At 41.9% G+C, this 21117-nt stretch overlaps 1 protein-coding gene across 9 annotated transcripts in view; it reads left to right on the top strand.

The window, feature by feature from the left end:
- Positions 1-537: 537 nt before the first annotated feature.
- Positions 538-21117, top strand: part of AADAT (aminoadipate aminotransferase) — a 45010-nt gene continuing 24430 nt past the window's right edge. Inside the window, exons 1-7 of one of the 9 annotated variants that reach the window (XM_078002446.1) lie at positions 538-563; positions 5034-5180; positions 6600-6678; positions 13101-13199; positions 16206-16317; positions 17377-17545; positions 18641-18773. In XM_078002446.1, coding sequence (XP_077858572.1) covers positions 16251-16317; positions 17377-17545; positions 18641-18773 — 369 coding nt within the window. In that variant the 5' untranslated portion in view covers positions 538-563; positions 5034-5180; positions 6600-6678; positions 13101-13199; positions 16206-16250. Of the gene's footprint in view, positions 564-1480; positions 1709-5033; positions 5181-6599; positions 6679-12806; positions 13200-15571; positions 15799-16205; positions 16318-16650; positions 16828-17376; positions 17546-18640; positions 18774-21117 lie in introns of those variants that run through there. The other 8 variants (XM_078002444.1, XM_078002445.1, XM_078002448.1 and 5 more) reach the window with 8 other exon arrangements.

Here is a 21117-nt window from a genome sequence, read left to right as displayed (position 1 = left end):
CCAATTATGAATCCTACAATAGCCTCTAAATGTTCAAGTGAAACGAAGAGTCACGTCTCTCACTTGAAATCAAAAGCTAGAAATGATTCTGCTTAGTGAGGAAGGCATGTCAAAAGCTGGCAGAGGCTGAAAACTAAGTCTCTTGCACCAGATAATTAGCCCAATTGTAAATACAAAAGAAAAGTTCTTGAGGAAAATTAAACGTGCGACTCCAGTCAGCATGTTACCAGCAGTGAATCCATACGGTCTGCAGCCACCTCAATTCTTCCCTTCTCCGAAGAACTAATTGGACCGAGGGGGCATAAGGCAGAAGGAGATACCGAGGTAAGTTTTAGAGCAGGAGTGAAAGTTTACTTAAAAACTTTAGAGCAGGAATGAAAGGAAGTAAAGTACACTTGGAAGAGGGCAGAGTGGGTGACTTGAGAGATCACCTGATGTCGCCTGACATTCCTGGTGGGGGTTGGGAGCCCTCTCCTACCCTGCTCATGTTTAACTAGTTGCCTACTGTAACATTTCCCCCTCTGGAGTCCAAGACTCCAATTCTTTGGGGAAAATGGATGAAGGTCAGTCTTCTGTAACTGCTTCCTACTGACAGAAGGGCAGTGGTGGTGGTTCTGTGGGTCTTGGCCTCTTACTAGCTGTCAGGACAGGGTTGGCTCTGTGGGTTGTAGAAACCAGTATCCAGCCAGGCTTAAGGGAGAAAGGGGCAGGATTTTGCCTCTGTTATGTTCTATTGACGGGCAGTCTAGAGGCCCGCTGCAGAAGGGTGACTTTTGACTATTTGAGAGGTCAGTATCCTTCACTGAGGATCATCTGGAGCTTGATGGCCTGAACGTGAAAGGGGACAAATCAAGTTATCAGATTTAGAAGAACAGTTTAAAAAAAAAAAAAAAAAAAGAGGAAGATGACCGCTCCAAAAAAAATCCTAGGGCTACCAACACACCTAGGTGGCTGGTGGGTATAGTCATGCCTGCTAAGACTTGGGTGTATGGAGTTGCTAGCTGATTTTAATACATGCCCAGAATTAGAATATTGTTCCAGAGTTTTACACTACCCATCCATCTTTTCTTCTGAGATGCAGCCAGAGATCACTGATTATTTCACAGGAATAAGAAGGGTTAGTCTAAATTGCAGACAGAAACTCAAAATAACTGATGAGACTGGAATCTAAATACAGGTGTACTATAGTTCTTGAAATGTATTTTTTCTCTCTCCAATCCTCATTTTTATTAAAAACAAATCATGATAGGACTGATTTGTTTGTGAAATAAGCTTCAGTCTTAATATACGTGGCCTGGTTATTTGCACAAAGCATAAATAAGAGTAAGCATTTGCCATTTAGCCTTCTGATACAGTTTTGATTTCTGTCCCTGCCCACATCTCATGTCAAATTTTAATCCCCAGTGTTGGAAGAGGGGCCTGGTTAGAGGTGATTGGATCATGCCGGCAGTTTCTAATGGTTTAGAACCATCCCCCTAGTGCTGTCTGGTGATAGAGTTCTCCTGAGATCTGCTTGTTTAAAAGTGTGTAGCACCTGCCCGCCTCTCTCTCTTTCTCCTGCTCCAGTCATGGTGGATGTGCCAGCTTCCCCTTCATCTTCTGCCATGATTGTAAGTTTCCTGAGGCCTCCCCAGAAGCAGAAGCCTGCACAGCTGGCAGAACCATGAGCTAATTAAATCTCTTTTCTTTATAAATTACCCAGGCTCAGGTATGTCTTTATAGCAGTGCGAGAACAGACTAATACAGCTCCTCTTTTCCTTTCTTCATTGGTTCTCTTAAATTTCTTGCATCAATGTTTTATAGTTTTCTATGTAGAGATCTTTCACTTCTTTGGATAAGTTTATTCCTAAGCATTTTATTTTATTTGTAACAATAATACATAAAAGTACTTTCTTGATTTCTTTTTCAGATTGTTCACTGTTGACATGTAGAAATGCTACAGATTTTTATACGTTGATTTTGTGTCCTGCGACTTTACTGAATTTGTTTGTTAGTTCTAATAGTTTTTTGGTGGTATCTTTAGGATTCTCCAAATATAAAAGCATACCATCTGAAAACAAGAGTAATTTGACTTTTTCTTTCTAATTTGGATGCCCTTTATTTATTTCTCTTGACTGATTCCTCTAGCTAGGAATTCCAGTACGATGTTGAATAGCAGTGGTAAAAGTTGGCATCCTTACCATGTTCTAGATCTTAGAGGAAAGACTTTAGTTTTTTGCTGTTCAGTATAATGCTAACTGCAGGTCTGTCATATTTGGCTTTTATTGTGTTCAGGTATGCTCTTTCTATCCCCAGTTTTTGAGGGTTTTTTAATCATGAAAGGGATTTTGAATTTTATCAAATGCTTTTTCAACATCAATTGAAATGATCATAAGGTTTTTGTCCTTCATTCTGTTGATATGATGTATCACATTGATTGATTTGTGTATGTTGAGCCAACCTTGTACCCCTGACATAAACTCTGCTTGGTCATGATAAATACTCTTTCTAATGTACTGATGAATTTGGTTTGCAAGTATTTTTAAGGATTTTTGCATCAATGTTCATCAGAAATATAGGCTCATTGTTTTCTTTTTTGATGTGTTTTTGTCTGCGTTTGGTATCAGGGCAATACTGACCACATAGAACAAGTTTGAACGTATTCCCACCTCCTCTATTTTTCAGAATAGGTGGACAGGATTTGTGCCAGTTCTTTAAGTGTTTGGTCGATTTCAGCAGTGAAGTCATTGGATCTCAGGCTTTTCTTTGCTGGGAGACAATTACAGCTTTGATCTTGTTACTTGTTATTGGTCTATTCAGGTTTTTAATTTCTTCATGATTCAATCTTGTAGCTTTTACATGTCTAGGAATTTATCCATTTCTTCTCAGTTTTCCAATTTATTGGCATATGAGTCACTTATAGTAGTCTTTAATAATCCTTTGAATTTCTGCAGTATCAATTGTAATGTGTCATCTCTGATTTTATTTATTTGTGTCTTTTTTTCATACATAGTTTGGCTAAAGGTTTGTTAATTGTTTTGTCAAAAAATCAACTTTTTATTTTGTTGATCTTTTGCATTTTTTATTTAAATGTTACTTATTTATACTCTGTTACTTATTATTTCTTTTCTTCTACTAATTTGGGGTTTGGTTTGCTCTTGCTTTTCTAGTTCTTTAAAATGCATTGTTAGATTGTTTATTTGAAGTTTTTCTACTCTTGATGTAGGCACTTATCGCTATAAATTTCCCTCTTAGTATGGCTTTTATTGTATCTCATAGGTTTTTGTATGTTGTTTTTCCATTTTCACTTGTTTCAAGAAATTTTTTAATTTCCTTCCTAATTTTTTTCATTGATTCACTGGTCATTCAGGAGAATATTGTGTAATTTCATGAGTTTGTATAGTTTCCAAAATTTCTCTTGTTATTGATTTCTAGATTTATCCCAGTGTGGTCAGATAATTTTCCAGCTCCAGAATTTCTGCTTGGTTTTTAAAAATTATTTCAATCTTTTCGTTAGTTTTATCTGATGGGATTCTGAATTCCATCTCTGTGTTATCTTGAATTTCAATGAGCTTCCTCAAAACAGCTATTCTGAATTCTCTGTCTGAAATTACATATCTCTGTAATTCTTGGATTGGTCATTGATGCTTTATTTAATTTGTTTTGATGAGGTCATGTTTTGCTGGATGATCTTAATGCTTGTGAATGTTCATCAATGTCTGGGCATTGAAGAGTTTGGTACTTATTCTGATCCTCACAATCTGTGCTTGTTTGTACTCATCCTTCTTGAGAAGGCTTTCCAAGTATTCAAAGGGACTTGAGTGTTGTAGTCCAAGTCTTTGGTCACTGCAGCTGTATTAGGGGGCACACTAAGCCCAGAAACACTGTGGCTCTTCCACACTTGTCACCTTGGGGGTCTTGGGTAAGATCCTGAAGAAATCTCTTGATTACCATGCAGTCTCTAGTTATCTTCCTTTACTTTCCCTCAAACCACATGAGTCACTGTCTCTGGAGCTGCCTGGAGATGGGAAAGGGGTTATGCAAGCACTTCCATGACTACCACTGCTGGGACTGGGCTGGTTCACACCTGAAGCCAGCATGGTACTGGGTCTTGGTCAATTCCTGTGGTGACTACTACCTAGCTACCACTGATGTTTCTCCAGGCCCAAGTGCTCTTTACTCAGCAGGTGATGGGACTTGCCAGGCCTGGATCTCTCCCTTCAACAAAGCAGGTTTCCTACTGGCCCAGGATGAGTCTAGAAATGCTATCCAGGAGCTAAGGCCTGAATCTGGGAACTTTAGGAATCTACTTGATGCTTTCTTTTACTTTGGCTGAGCAGGAATACAAGTCGTAAGACAAAGTGCTTTTTATTCTTCCATCTTCTTTGCTCAAGCAGAATCTTCTCTCCCAATGATTACCACAGCTGGGAATGTGCTGGTAAACACCTGAAGCTAGCACAGTATTGGGTATTGCCCCTGTGGTGACTTCTGCCTGACTACCACTGATCTTTATTCAAAGCCTACGGGCTCTTTACTCAGCAGATGGTGTATCCTGCTGAGGCTAGTTCCTTCCTTCAGTGTAGCAGGTTCCCTTTTGGCCCAGGGTGGGTCTAGAATTGCTTTCTGGGAGCTAGAGCTTGGATCTGGAAGCTTTAGGAATATACTTGGTACTTTATTTTACTGTAGCAAAGTCAGTACCTCAGTTGCAAAGCAGTTATTTTAATTCTTTCCTCTCCTTTCCTGAAAGAGAAGGATTATCTCCTGTGGCCATCACCATCCCAGGCCCCGGGCAACTACTGCCTGGCTACAACTGATGTTTGTTCAAGGCCCAAGGGCTGTTTAACCAGCAGGTGGTGAATCCAGCCAGGGCTGGTTCCTTCCCTTCAGTACAGCAGGCTCCCTTCTTGTCCCAGGGTGGGTCTAGATATATCCAGGAATTAGGGCCTAGAATCAGGAACATTAGAAATCTATGTAATGCTTCATTTTACTGTAGCTGAGGTAGTACCCAGGTTGCAAGACAAAGTCCTTTTTACTCTTTATTTTCCTTTCCTCAGGCAGAAACAGTCTCTCCCCATGGCCACCACTGTCCCAGATCCTTCACGACTACTGCCTGGCCACCACTGATGTTTGGTCAAGACCCGAGGACTCTTTAGTCAGCATGTGGTGAATCCTGCCAGGACTGGGTCCATCTCTTCAGTACAGTAAGCTCCCCTCTTGCCTAGGGTGGGTCTAGAAATGTTGTCCAGGAACTAGGGCCTGGATTTAAGAACTTGAGGAATCTACTTGGAGCTTCATTTTCCTGTGGCTGAGCTGGTACCCAAGTTGCAAGACAAAATCCTTCTTATTCTTTCCTCTTCCTTCCTCAAGCAGAAGGAATCTTTTCACATGGCCATCACCAGGCCACTGGCAATAACTGCCTAGCTACCACGATGTCTATTTCAGGCCCAAGGGCTCTTTAGTCAGCAGATGGTGAATCCTGCCAGGACTGAGTCCTTCGCATCTGTATAGCAGGTTCCATTCTGGCCCAGAGCGGGTCTAGAAATACTGTCCAGGAACTAGGGCCTAGAACTGGGGACTCTAGGAATCTGATTGGTGTCTTATTTTACTACAGCTGAGCTGCAACCCAAGTTGCAAGACAAAGTCCTTTTTACTCCTCCCTCTACTTTCTTCAAAAAGAGTCTTTCTCCATGGCCATCACTGTTCTAGGTCCGTGATGAGTACTGCCTGGCTGCTACTAATGTTTATTCAACGACCAACGGCTCTTTAGTCAGCAGGTGGTGAATTCTGCCAGGACTTTGTGTTTTTCTTCAGGGTAACAGGTTATTTTCTGGCCCAAGGTGGGTCTAGAAATGTCATCCTGGAGCTAGGTCCTGGAATGGAGACTTCAGGGATCTGCTTGTTGTTTTATGTTACTGTGGCTGGGCTGGTATCCCAGTTGCCAGACAAAATCCTCTTTACTCTTCCCTTTCCTTTCCTCAAGCAAAAGGAGTCTCTCCTAGAGTTGCAAGCTGTGCGTTCTGGAGTCAGGAAAGTGTGACACTAGCATTCCTTTGGCCACCCGAGCTGGTGTCTCACTAGGTCATACACATGGCAAGTCCTGTGAGTGGCTCTGAGTCCAACACTGTAGTAAGTAACAGGAAAATGCTCAGGAATTGCAGTCCTTGTGGTCTAGACTGCCTTTCCAATTTATTTGGGACTACAGAGTGCTTTAGCCCATGGTGAGTGGGGCTAAACAGAACTGAGTTTCCAACCTTTGGCATGGAAAATTTCCCTCTGGCTAAGGCTGGTCTAAATGGTCCTTCCATGGGCACTTAGCAGCTGAATTCTACCTATGTTGCTTTCTGCCATGACAGAGCAGCATTGAGTTTCAACACAAAGTCCCACAATCACTGCACTCTCCCTCCTGCAAGCACATAAACTCTCTCTCCATGCCACACAGCCACTGCTGAGGGAAAGGGGATGGGTGGTGTAGGTAATTCAAGACTGTATTTCCTACTCTCTTTAGTGCCTCTTTCCTTGACACGATGTTAAAACCAGGTACTGTGATTGCTCCTCTGATTTTTGGTTCTTATGAAGGTGATTTCTTGTGGGCATAGTTGTTCACTTTGGTGTTCTTGCAGGAGGGGACAATCACTGGAGGGTTCACTTGGTCATCTTGCTCCACCTCTCCACTCAGCAGTAAAATATTTTTAAATTAAGGTATGTATATTGATTTTCAGACACAATGCTTTTGCACACTTAGTAAACTACAGTATAATATAAACATAACTTTTACGTGTACTGGGAAACCAAAATATTTTCATGACTCACTATACTGAGATACTCACTTTATTGCAATGATCTGGAAGCAAACTCCTAATATCTATGAGGTATGCCTGTATATATATATATATGCACATGCAGAAGTAGGTACCAAGAGCAACAATTTGCCACAACAAATTTTATGCAGAAACTTGCTGATCTATTTTTCTCCCTTTACTTCAAACACAAAACACAATAGGGCATTAAATATTTTTAAAACATAAAAAGACAAACGTGAGCTCAAAAACAATTTAGAAATCTATATGAAACCAGAAACAGAATGGAACTACATAGTGGTGTCTGGGATATGAAAATGCATATCTATAGGGCTCTGAGCCTCAGTATAGGTTGTCCACCCTAACTCAAAGAATTGTTTTTGGGCGGATGCCATTTATGAACAGCAATTTCATAAACCTCTGCATGCAGCCAACCAGGGCTTTTTGCCCAGGGATACCGACCTTCCCTACCTTTCTAGTAACTTTCTTCTCCCTGCCCCCACCCACTCCAGCCCACCCAAAGTTTCCATTCTTACCTGTAGAGGTCATGATGGAAATTTGGGCCCCAATTCCCTGCAGCATGTGCAGTCTCTCCTCATATCCTGGGTGGTAATCATAGATGCAGGCAGTGAAGATGTGCAAGCTCATGTGTCTATTCTCCCTCAGAAATCCAGCAATTTCCTGGGCACAGTTGAAGCAGGAGCTCCAGGAGATGAAGTAGATGATCCTGTAGCACTGGGCAGGGTCTAGATGCCAAGAAGAAACCAAGTCCAGGAAGCACTGCTCCACATGGTGGCCTTGACAGCCATTGAGAAAAATCCAAGCCTAGAAAAGAAAACAAAGAGATTGGTCACTTGTGAACAGGAAGGAAGAACCTGGACGAGATGAGACTAAGGAGGCAAGGAGCCTCCAGCACGAAATTAGAAAAGGCACCAAAATCCCAGTTATCAGAATGAATGAATTTCTACAGAATATTTAAAATGTAAAAATTGAAGCAGCAATTCCAAGATGAATAAATATCAACCATGTAAATACAAAGAGATCAGGAGTGAGGATGTTTTATTTTGCCCCAACTCTGATATACTCAGCACATCACTGTTACTATGTCTTCTTCTTCTTTTTTTTTTTTTCCTCCCCCCAACTGTTTGTCTTTATCTAAAATCTTTTGGATGAATTCTGGTATTTCAACTCCTGCAAGGGAATGGGACTGATATGGTTTCGCTGTGTCCCCACCCAAATCTCATCTTCTCATCATATGAATTGTAGCTCTCATAATCCCCACATTCAAGGGAGGGACAACGTGGGAGGTAATTCAATCATGGGGGCAGGTTTTCCCATGCTGTTCTTGTGATAGTGAATAAGTCTCATAAGATCTGATAATTTTATAAAAGGCAGTTCCGCTGCACACACTCTCTTGCCTGCTACCATATAAGACGTGCCTTTGCTCCTCCTTCCCCTTCTGCCATGATTGTGAAGGCTCCTCAGCCATGTGGAACTGTCAATCCATTAAACCTCTTTTTCTTTATAAATTACCCAGCTTGGGTGTGTCTTCATAGCTGTATGAAAATGGATTAATACAGTAAATTGGTACTGGTAGAGTGGGGTATTTCTTTTAAGATACCCAAAAATATGGAAGTGACTTTGGAACTGGGTAACAAGCAGGAGTTGGAACAGTTTGGAGGACTCAGAAGAAGACAGGAAAATGTAGGAAAGTTCAGAACTTCCTAGAGGCTCAGAGGACTCAGAAGACAGGAAGATGTAGGAAAGTTTGGGACTTCCTGGAGACTTGTTGAATGGTTTTCACCAAAATGCTGATAGTGATATGAACAAAAATGTCCAGGCTGAGGTGGTCTCAGATGGGGATGAGGAACTTGTTGGGAACTGAAGCAAAGGTGACACTTGTTATGCTTTAGCAAAGACTGGAGGCATTTTGCTCCTGTCCTAGAGATCTGTGGAGCTTTGAACTTCGGAGAGATGATTTAGGGTATCTGGTAGAAGAAATTTTTAAGCAGAAAAGTGTTCAAGAGGAAGCAGAGAATAAAAGTTTGGAAAATTTGCAGCTGACCATGTGATAGAAAAGAAAAACCCATTTGCTGGGGAGAAATTCAAGCCTCTGCATAAATTGGCATAAGTAACAAGGAGCTGAGTGTTAATCACCAAAACAATAGGGAAAATGTCTCCAGGGCATGCCAGAGACCTTCATGGAAGCCCATCCCATCACAGGCCTGGAGGCCTAGTTGGAAAAAATGGTTTCACAGGCCAGGTCCGGGGAAAGGACTGCTGTTTGCAGCCTAAGGACTTGGTGCCCTTGTGTCCCAGCTCCAGCTGTGGCTAAAAGGGACCAAAGTACAGCTTGGGCCATGGCTTCAGAGGGTGCAAGCCCCAAGACTTGGAAGCTTCTATGTGGTGTTGAGCCTGAGGGTGCAAAGAAGTCAAGAATTGAGGTTTGGGAACATCTGCCTAGATTTCAGAGGATGTATGGAAACGACTCAATGTCCAGGCAGAAATTTGCTGTGGAGGTGGGGTGACTCATGGAGAACCCCAAGTAGGGCAGTATAGAAGGGAAATGTGGTGTTGGAGCCCCCACACAGAGTCCTCAGTGGGACATTTCCTACTGGAGCGGTAAGAAGAGGGCCACCATCCTCCAGACCCCAGAATGGTAGATCCACTGACAACTTGCACTGTGCACCTGGAAAAGCCGCAAACCCTCAACACCAGCCTGTGAAAGCAGACACTCAACACCAGCACCTGGAAAAGCCACAGATGCCCAACACCAGCCTGTGAAAGCAGCCAGAAGGGGGGCTATCCCCTTCAAAGTCACAGAGGTGGAGCTGCCCAAGGCTATGGGAGCCCATCTGTGACATCCTGTGAACAAGGGCCACAAACCTTTATAGTAGAGCTGATTCTACCTCTCTTGGAGTTTTGGAGGAAGCAATGAATACTGCCAGAAGAAAGGAGAGAGTACTAGGAGAGAAAACACCAAACTACTCATGCAAAATGTCAAAGACATGGGGAAAGCAGACACTATGAAATATAGGCCAAGGGAAGCTCAACAGATGGGAATTCACTCTCATGAAGACGAAAATAAGAAAGCAATATGAGAAAGACCTAAAAACAAGTTTATTTAAGACCTGAAAGAACTAGTGGTGAAAATGATACCCACTTTTCAAAATCTAAATAAAGCAGATGAATATGAGAAAGAATCACAAAGATGGAAAAGAATTAATCAGAATCCTAGAAATAAAAAATATTTTCACTGATATTTAAAACTCAGCTGGGCACAGTGGCTCATCCCCATAATCCCAGTACTTTGGAAGGCTGAGGTGTGCAGATTGCTTGAGCTCAGGAGTTCAAGACCAGCCTGGCCAATATGGCAAAACCCTGTCTCTACAAAAGCTACAAAAATTAGTCAGGAATGGTGGTGTGCACCAGTGGTCCCAGCTACTCGGGAGACTGAGATACGAGGATTACTGGAGCCCAGGAAGTCAAGGCTGCAGTGAGTCATACTTACATCACTGCACTCCAGTCTGGGTGACACAGCGAGACCCTGTTCTCAAAAAAAGGAAAAAACAACTGAGAAAAATGTGCAAACAACTACAAATAATTGAATAAAAAAATTAATACCTTAAAAATGTAACTACAAAATCCACATGGACACAGCACAGTGAAAGTAATAAAATATGAAAGATGTTAAAAGAAATGAGGAATAGATTGAGAAGATTTAAAATACATATAATATAAACAAGTATCCTACATACGATGCATATAATAATGGCATTATATCAAATGAACATTAGCTATTTAACAGTTGAGCAGCCAGCATCCTAAATGACAAGGACAGCATTCCACAGAGTCATCCTATGGTCTTCAGTCTAAAGATACATTGTGTCTCTTTCCAAAGACTATACCCATAGACTCAACACACAAGGGTGTTGATTCTGAACAGTTCTCTAAGATGATACTATTTCTATTTAATTATAAAGTTCTAGAGTTGCCTACCCATTTCATGACAGGTAATATCTGCCATCTCTCAAGCTTTGACTGGCAGTTCTATTATGATGGTTACTCTACGGACCTCAGTACATTTCTGTCTGCATCAGAACCCAGTGGTTATTTTTGTGTTTCTCTTCTGCACTCCAAACTGCACCCAAATTAATGACTGAGATCTCCAATATACATACCTCAACAGGGATATATTGGCCACAAGGCAAGGCTGTCCACCCTAACTCAAAGAATTATTTCTGAGGTAGATGCCATTTATGAATAGCAATTTTTTTCAAGTTACTGTGTGCTCTGGTTTGGATTTTGTTTGTCACCACAAAAACTCATGTTGAAGTTTAATTACCAGTGTAGAAGCATTGGGAGGTGGAGCATAATAGGAGGTCTTTGGTCATGGAGGCAGATCCCTCATGAATTGATTCATGCCATCTTATGGGAGTAAGTTTTCACTCTCACAGGACTGGATAAGTTAATGCAAGAACAAGTATTATGAAGTAAGCCCAGCCTTTAGTGTTTGTCTCTTTGCATATGTCCCCTTAGCATTCCACTTCTCTGCCACGTCTTGACACAACACATGGCCCTCCCCAGAAGCTGAAAAGATGCAAGAATCATGCTCTTATACTTTCTGACCTTCAGAATCATGAGTCAAATCAACCTATTTTCTTTATAAAGTACCCGCCCTCAGGTGTTCAGCTATAGCAACACTAAATGAACTAAGACACTAAGACACATCTCATGATTACTCCTTGATGAGACATGGGCTGGCATAAGAACCCAAAAGAGTCTTAAAGCAATTGAGTGTTACTCTTATTGGTTAGTGATAGTTGAATCTGTGATCCTGGAGTTCTGAGATAAAAGATATAAGTTTATCCTCTTAGGAGCCCTTCAGTCTTTCTCGAAACATTCCCTTCCTTCACTGTCTCACTGTAAATTTCTGGTTTTCCTCCTATCTCTCAGACTATTACATATTAGGCTCCTTTAGTCATTGACTATAGCAGGCTGAATAGTGTCTCCCAAAAATCATGCACACACACAACCTGTCAATGTGCTCTTATTTGTATAAGTTGTACATCTCTAATCCAAAAATTTGAAATCCAAAATGCTCCAAAATCTGAAACTTTTTGAGCACCAAAATGATGCCACAAGTGGATGATAAAGATGATGTTAACTCAGCAGGAAAAGTGTCTATAGCTGACATGGTGAAAATCTGTGATGGGCTTTTTTAAGCACTAGAGCAGCATGCATGTATAAGAGAACAAGAAACCATGTCAGCTTATGAAATCAAACAGCGCCTTCTCAGACAAAAACCATTGTTAATGAAGCAGATGACTCTAGAGGACAGAGTTTTAAAATCCATCCAGCAGATTGACTCCTCATCCCTAGGGGACCCACTTTCTGGTCCTTCAGCTGCTTCTGACATTTCTTCTTACCTAAAATACAAAATACGGTCTACATAACCTTAATCAAAACACAGCACCGTATCTAGAGACTGAAATCCTGCCATTGTTTGCTGTTACTGTTGTTTAACAGCTGATACAGGTATTGTGGTGATGCTGCTGTGCTGCTCAGTTGACCTAAACATATTATTTCTTCACTGTACTAATGATTAACAAAATATTTTACTGTTAAGTACTATGTGTGAATAATTATAAGAAAATGATTGCTTATCAGTAGCATATAAATTCAGAGTCAGGAATGATAATGATGCCAAACAACTACAGAGGGCCTACATGGGTGGTTCAATGTACGTGAACTTTGTTTCATGCACAAAATTATTTTAAATATTGTATTAAATTACTTTCAGGCTACGTGCATAAGGCATATATGAAATGTAAATGAATTTCTTGTTTAGGATTGGGTTCCATCCCCAAGATACCTTATTATGTATATGCAAATATTCCAAAATGTAAAGAAATCCAAAACCCCCAAATACTTCTGTTCCCAAGCATTTCAGATAAGGGATACTTAAGAAAAGAAAAGGAGAGGGGTGGGGAGGGGAGGGGAGGGAAAGGGAAGGGAGGGGAGAGAGGAGAAGAAAAGAGAGACTTCCTTCCCTCTGCTTTCCTTAGCAGCTTGCACCTGCCTCTGCCACAAACATTGTATTATCTGACATTATTGACGTCTTAATGTGCAAACAGTTGCTTTTCAAGAGTAGCGACTTGTCTTAGTTATCTTTTTAAATCAATTACAGTTCCTAGAACAGAGTAAGAATTCAGTAAATGTTTGGAGAAAGAATCTGACGTCTTTAATTCTATCCTCGGGCAGTCCTAAGCCAAGCTTCTAAAAAGGCAGCACTGAGCAATGAACCTTGCTCATTTATCTTAGTCCCTCAGAAGAAGCCTTCTGCTGTTGTCGCCTGACAAATCCAAAGTCTGGTTTCTCTGGCAATCAAATTTACCTTCAGTCTTCAGCTTCTATTGTCTGGTAAGCTCTTCCCAACTTAACCCTTGCTTGTCCCTTTCCCACCACTGTGACTATATTCTGCCTTGCATTTTCTGATCATGACCCCCAGTGCCCCTGCATTCCATTAGCCTGCCCTGATGGACCATTTCTCTGCCTCTCCATCTGGCCTGAATCATCAGCCAGCTTGTAATCAATCAGCACCCCCAACGTCTCAGCAGTACAACTCCAGGGCAGGCCAAATAGAAAATTCAGCAAACTGTTTAAGGGTTGAAAACCTGCACCTTAGGATTTGATGACCTCACGTCTCTTCAGTTCGGGTTCCTTAAATTGTGTCACCACTGTTTGGAAAGGGGGAAAATCAATTAATTATGTATTTTTAAAAATGCCTGTGTGAGGCCAAGCATGGTGGCTCATGCCTATAATCCCAGCATTTTCGGAGGCCAAAGTGGGAGGACTACTTGAAGCCAGGAGTTGAAGACTAGCCTGGGCAACATAGGGAGACCCTGTCTCTATAAGGTATTTTAAACACTTACCCTGCTGTGGTGGTGTTCTCCTGTAGTCCCAGCTATCCGGGAAGCTGAGGTGAGAGAAACGCTGGAGCCCAGGAGGACGAGGCTGCAGTGAGCTATGGTTGGCGCCACTGCATTCAAGCCTGGACAACAAAGTGAGACTCCAGACACTCTGTCTCTCAAAATAAAATAAAATAAATAGCCTGTGAGTAATAAATACTATAAATCACAGATCGGTGCATCAATGTGCTTACAAAAACCTTTAGTCTTTTGGCCCAGGACTTCAAACTCCTTTGACCAAACAGGTTGCTACTGCCAGAGGGAAGACATTTAAACTGAGACAGAGTCTCGCTCTATCCCCCAGCTTTATCCCCCACTGGAGTGCAGTGGCGTGATCTCAGCTTCGACTCACTGCAACTTCGGCCTCCCGGGTTCGAGCAATTCTCATGCCTCAGCCTCCCGAGTGGCTGAGATTACAGGTGCCTGCCACCATATCCGGCTAAAGACAAGGTTTTGCCACGTTGGCCAGGCTGGTCTCGAACTCCTGACCTCAGGTGATCCACCCACCTTGGCCTCCCAAAGTGCTAGGTTTACAAGCGTGAGCCACTGCACCTGGCCGAAGTTTAAATTTTCTTCTAAGTATCGGAGGAAACCATGCTCAGTTAGAGCCCTCCCCCTATCAAAAAAAAGCCTGAAGTCCCCAGGAACATCAATATATCTAGTTACAAGTCATAATTAACCTTGATCTACACCTTATTTAGATGTTTTTAGTGCTTCTTGAGTTAACTTCTGTAAAAATTCAGGGACAACTACTTTTAGAATAGACAAGCTCAAACAGATAAGGATCTGTGTGCAAGGATTAACTGGGAACATGCCTTAAAAGTTGCCAAATAGCTTCTCTAGTCAAAACCATGTGAAGGCTGAGTCCTTAAGTTTTGCTTAAAAGCATTTGTTACTAATAAAAACAGCCAATGTTCATAGAGTGTTTTTACAATGTGCAGACCACTGCACTTATTAGTTTAATACAGATTGTCTAATTTATTCCTGCCAACAGGCCTGTGAAAAAACCAATACACAGAAAGGTTAAGTAACTTGTCCAAAGACACCCAGCTGTTAAGCCATCAAGTGGCATTTCAACTACTTGAAGTCTCTGAATCCAGAAGCATCTTGCCTCTTGGGTTTCTAACAGGTTTACTAATGATACTCCCTTTTTGTTATTTAGCTGCTAGCATAAAGATTTTACTGGGTTATCTCAGCCTTTTGCTGCCAGGACCTAGATAAAAGCAGTGGCTCCTTGACCAACCTATTAAATAAAGATTAAAAGAGAGCCATTGGCAGTGAGCCAATAATCATCCAGGAAGTACTTAGCAAATTCGTACTGAATGAGTGAATCCAGTTCATTCATTTTAATGACCATTAAAGATTTTTTTTAAAAAAAGTGAAAGAGAGGTTTTCTGAAACCCTTCCCTCACTAAGTGCTCACATTAAACCTTGTACATTCCATTTTGGTGATTCAGGAAGGAAAAATTGCAGAAAAGTTGAGGAGGTGGGGCGTAAGCAGGATTATTTTGTAAGAAAAAAAAGGCAAGGTGCTAGACCCAAAAAGATCCGGATATTCACTTCCAAGATAATTCTTATTTAAGGAAAGGTCAGAAATTCAATGCGAGGGTAGACACTAAAACTGAAGAGACTCTCAGAGTGATTATTGAAAAATTTTTGTCAGAACTCCATCGTCACTCCAAAATGCTGAGATCTTCGAGAAAGTGATGTTGAAATTCGTCTGGGTCGCCGGGGTGCTTCCCAGGAGAGTGCCCAGAGTTTCACTAACGAAAGATGGGTATTTAGCATAGCCATGGTCTGAGCGGGCAAAATGCACAGTCCCAGTGACTGAGAGGAGGCCAGCGGAGCGCGCGGGAACGAAGGTGCGGCCTCTCCAGGCTGGGCGCAGCTCGGGAGCCCCCTGCAGTGGACCCAAGCGGCCGCCAGATGGTTCCCGAGGATTAGGATCACGGGCACTTCCGGTCCCCTCGGGCAGCCCCTGGGCTGGCCTCCCGGCCGGCACCTAGGCAGGCCAACGCGGACGCCGGCTTCTGGTGACTCCCAGCGGCGAGGTCAAGAGTCATTGGCCTGGGGCTGCAAGCGCCTCGCACCCGGGCTCCCCCGCGCGCCCTGCGCTCTGAGGGCGATGATCCGGGACGGGGAGGCGCGCGCGGCGGGCGGCCATAGGCCACGGCGCGGGGCGGGAGGGGGCGCGGCGAGGCCCGCGGCGGGGCAAAACTGGCGTGGGCCCTGGCGGCCGCCGGAGCGCGTGCGGCGTGGACTTTGCCAGGCTCGCCACCAGCCCCAGACCCGTTTAGGACCGGGAGACCGAACGCAGCGTCCAGCCGGGGAGTTTCGGCGGCGTTCTCCGGGCACTGCGCGCGGGAAGCCAGACGCAGCGGGGGGACAGCTCGCGTTGGCGTTGCCAGAGTGAGGAAGTTAGCAGGCAGGACTTGACGAGGCTCTTTGGTTTTTCTAGTCCTCAGCCACTGAAGAGGAAGCTTGATGCTTGGCTGTCAGAGACATGAATTACGCACGGTTCATCACCGCAGCGAGCGCAGCCAGAAACCCTTCTCCCATCCGGACCGCGAGTGAGAAACGGGGCGACCATCACTCCTTTGGGGTGGGACATTCCTCGCACAGCCTCTAAGGAGGGTTCCCTAGCAAGCCACCGCTTGGCTGCATCCATGCGTACCCCTGTGCACGCTCGCGATGAGCCAGACTCTGCGTGCAGAAATGAAATAGGCAGAGCCTTTGTTCTCAAAGAACTCGGGCTGAAACGGAAGGCGGGTATTTCTGCTGGAGCAGAGTCCGAGCAGCTGTAGAGAGAGGCGCAGACTGCTGTGGGGCACGGCCTTGGAAGGGAGGGGGCGTGCTATGGAGAAAGGCTCTTCCTGGGAAGCTGAGAAGGGGCAGGCACAGCGTGCAGATGGGTGTGCAGTGGAGAGGGCCAGGTAAATGGGAGAGGTAGGGGTGGGCCATGAAGCTCACAGACAGGTCGGGGCTAAGTGGAGGAGGGCTTCTGCTGTTGTGGCCCTTTGCTGTCTTCCTGATCCCTCTGCCTTCTCTTTGGTCACCTTCATTCTTTAGTCCCTCCACAGGTGAGGCGGCCCAGAAAAAGTTATTCTGTATGTTTATTTTAGACTAGCGTTTGTCTTAGTCCATTCAGGCCGCTATAACAAATACCACAAACTGGGTAATTTATAAACAATAGAATTATTTCTCACAGTTCTGGAGACTAGGAAGTCTAAGATCAAAGTGCCAGCAGATTCTGTATCTGGTGAGAGCCCTTCCTTATAGACAGAGGCTTCTTGCTGCATCCTCACGTAGTAGAAGGGGGAACCTGTGTCCTCACATGGCACAAGGGTCAAGGGCATTCCTCAGCCTTCTTTTATAAGTGCACCAATCCCATTCAGGAGGGTGGATCCCTTCTGACCTAATCACCTCTACAGACCCCACCTCTTAAAACTATCACATTAGTATTAAGTTCCAAGTATGAATGTGGGGGGAACACCAACATTTAGACCATAGCACATTCTATCACTAGAAATTGTTAAACTTTATAGTTTTATTGATGATAATGCATGCTTAACTATCTGCTTATAACAATCTTCAGTGAAATTGTTTCTTCTCTTCCATGTGTATGATAGCTGAAATATCGAGCAGAGGACCAAAATCGATGATCTCCTTGGCTGGTGGCTTACCAAATCCAAACATGTTTCCTTTTAAGACTGCTGTAATCACTGTAGAAAATGGAAAGACCATCGAATTTGGAGAAGAGATGATGAAGAGAGCACTTCAGTATTCTCCGAGTGCTGGGTAAGTATCAATACTTAACATAATTTTATTGGCTTATTTTCATGAGAAATATTCTAAGGCCCATTGATAAAGAATATTAAAGAAATATTCTAAGGCCCATTAATAAACATTCTAAGGCCATTGACTCATTTGGTCATTCAGTGACCAAATACTCACTTGGTCATTGAATACTAACCAAGTGAGTATTCAATAGTTAGGAAGGTCTGGGGAAAGGTTTTCAAAGGATAATTAAGAGCAGAAAGGATATTGAATGCTTAACACTCCTCAGTGATTGCTTCTCAATTGCAAATGACCAAGAAGGCTTATAGAAGGAAATACGATTAGAGCTGAGTCCAAAAAAGTGAGAAGATATCCAGGTGAAAAAAACATATCAGGAGAAATGAAGAAATGGAAAGTCCAGGAGGCAGCAACTTTAAGTCCCCAGGCAATTTTTTAATAATTATATTCCCTTTCTAAACAAGCAGCCATGCAAATACATTGCCCTCATGGGTTCAAATGTCTTTAATTTCTTAAAGGCAAGCTGAAACATATCTGACGACTTTCTTTAGCTGGTCTTCTTCCAGTGATAAAGGATAATTTATGGAGAACCTATAAATTATACTTTATTAAAACCTTGTTTGTTCTGTGATTGAAAAGTATATTGAAATATGTTATTCGTGCATACATGCATTAGTTATATAATATGTTAAATATACATAGTCTTATTCGAACGTTCCGTAATACAAACAACTTATTGAGCCTGAACTTCTAGATAGCCATAGAACTCTTCCTAGAGGGAACAAAGAATCGATTATGCAATGATTCCTCTAAAGACTTCAGATTTGGAATAAGAAAGATATAGATTCAAATCTCAGCTCGTTGATTACATAATTGACTTTATGAGAATTTCTGGCTGATTGACTTATGGGAATTTCCTAATCTCTAAGTCTACTGCCTATCTTTTAAATAAGAATATTAATACTGGCAAAAAGCATTTGAGGGTTTTTTAATTGAGTGTACAAAGTACTTGATAAAGCTGTCATTTATTATTTCCTGTCTACTACTATTACTATGATTTTTACTACTATGAATTTAAAAATACATTTTATGCTTTAGAATTCCAGAGCTTTTGTCCTGGCTAAAACAGTTACAAATAAAATTGCATAATCCTCCTACTGTCCATTACCCACCCAGTCAAGGACAAATGGACCTATGTGTCACATCTGGCAGCCAACAAGGTCTTTGTAAGGTAAGACTGAAAGGAAAACTCAGCCAAAATGGAGAATTGGAAGCATTCGTTTCTATAGTCCTCTCTCACTTAATCACAGAGAATCAAATCATATTTTATGGATTACTGGTCGTCTTTCTTGTCTTCACCTAGAATTATTAACAGGGAACTAAAAGACAAGTCATAGGATGCCGGTGGGAGCAGTTGTGGCCGGGGATGGGCAAGGGTGGGTAGGGGATGTTGACTGTAAGCAAAAGCCAGGCAGAAATATTGTAGGTTGATCTATCAATATTTCCCCTTAGTTTTCCTCATTGTGAACACAAGGACTTTCAAACATTATCTGTTCTTAACATCATTCACTAGCCTAATCTGTTAAATATTAAATACAGAGCGTGTGGTCAATTATGCAGACCTATTAACCATTAAAGCAGGATTCCCACTAAGGGAGTACTCAACTCCTACCAACAGCTTAGTGAACATTGCTTAATTTCATCTGGCTCAAAAATTCAAGTTACACTTGATTTCTGCCTATAGTTAGGAAATTTCAATATGATTTTTAAATTTTTTAGAGGGCATACCTTCATATTCCTGAGATAAAAATATTTATATTCCTTTGCATATCTGTCTATGGAATCTCTGTGCTTGCCACTGCTTGTATCTTGTCCCCCTCTTGGGTGCATTTCTCTAGATCTGTTTATATGTCTGTATCTCTGACTTCTTACATGGATTGGTTCTCTCTCTCCCTCTCCTCGTGGCATTAGTTATTCCATCTTCTTCCCTTCTGGGTTCCAGAAACTCCACGGATGTAAACACCACTGGTTAGTTGCCACAATAAAGAGACCACATCTGTGGTCCTCAGTTTAATCTGTTCTTTTCTTTTCTTTTTTTTTTCTTTCTTTCTTTTTTTTTTTTTTTTTTTTTTTTTTGAGACGGGGTCTCACCCTGTCATGCAGACTGGAGTGCAGTGGCGCAATCATGGCTCACGGTAGTCTCGACATCCCTGGGCTCCAACAATTCTTCCACCTTAGCCTCCCAAGTAGCTAGGACTGCAGGTGTACACCAATATGCCTAGCTAATTTTTATATTATTTTGCCATGTTGGACAGGCTGGTCTTGATCTTGTGGGCTCAAGCAATCTGCCCACCTTGGCCTCCCAAAGTGCTGGTATACTTTCTCCTTTGTTTTCCATGAATAATAAGATTCTCTATATTCATTCTCAGATCTAGATTAATCTCTGACTCCCATTTATCTTAATCTGAAACCAGAGTATTTTCTTTTTCATGGAAATATGAAAACTGTAATCTGGTTTGCTTTAATGAATTTTAATTAAATTATTGTTATGGAATAATGAGTTACAGTAGTAAAAACATTTTTTAAAGTTTTTAAAAATTAAAAAAAAACTTACCCTTTTTGTATATAATTAGGAAAAGTAAAAGAATAGCTAGTGTTTGAGTCTTTGCTTGAAGAGAAACATTTGTGATTGTATAGAATGATATAAGGGTATTTTTCAATGAAATTCTTTCCTCAAGAAAGGGTGCCAGGACTTTTTCTTCCAGAAAGTTGCTTAAGACAGTTTCTTCTTTATCCATCACAGCACCAGTTATACAAAGAAGACAGCATAGATGGCTAAATACGTCAGTAACTTACTACTTACAGACATGCTTATTACAGAGGCACTAATATGTATCTGGTTTAATATTTCTTCCACGTTGTTCTCTAGGATTCATGTTATTTTAGGCTCCTGTGTTTCTCTCTCATCTTTTAAACAATGCTCCCAGATGATAACAGCCTTCCCTTCTAATTTAATATATTTGAAATTTGTATGTCCCCTAACTGATGTGGAAAATATATTTACAGTTGACCCTTGAACAACACAGGGATTTAAGGGCAATGACTCCATGCAGTTGAAAATCTGCATATAACTTTTGACTCCTCTAAAACATAACTACTAATAGCCTACTCTTGACCAGAAGCCTTACTGATAATATAGTCAGTTAACACATATTTTATATTTTATATGTATTATACACTATATTTTTACAATAAAGTAAACCAGAGAAAATAAAATGGTATTAAGAAAGTCATGAGCAAGAGAAAATATATTTACCATTAAGTGGAAGTGGATCATCATATAGGTCTTCATCCTCATCTGCATGTTGATTAGGCTGCGGAGAAGGAGGAAGAGGAGGGGTTGGTCTTGCTGTCTCAGGGGAGGCAGAGGCAGAAGAAACTGTGCGTATAAGTGAACTTGTGCAGTTCAAATCCATGTTGTTCAAGGATCAACGCTAATTAGGTTTTCCTTTGATCTGTTAATATGTGCATGCCACCCAAGTGAATCCTTTGGTCCTAGGATGTCTTGTAAAGCT

The sequence above is a fragment of the Macaca mulatta genome, chromosome 5, assembly GCF_049350105.2.
Source record: "Macaca mulatta isolate MMU2019108-1 chromosome 5, T2T-MMU8v2.0, whole genome shotgun sequence".
NCBI lineage: Eukaryota > Metazoa > Chordata > Mammalia > Primates > Cercopithecidae > Macaca > Macaca mulatta.
The sequence above is the reverse complement of the archived record's forward strand: the minus strand, read 5'-3'. Positions and strand labels throughout refer to the sequence as shown.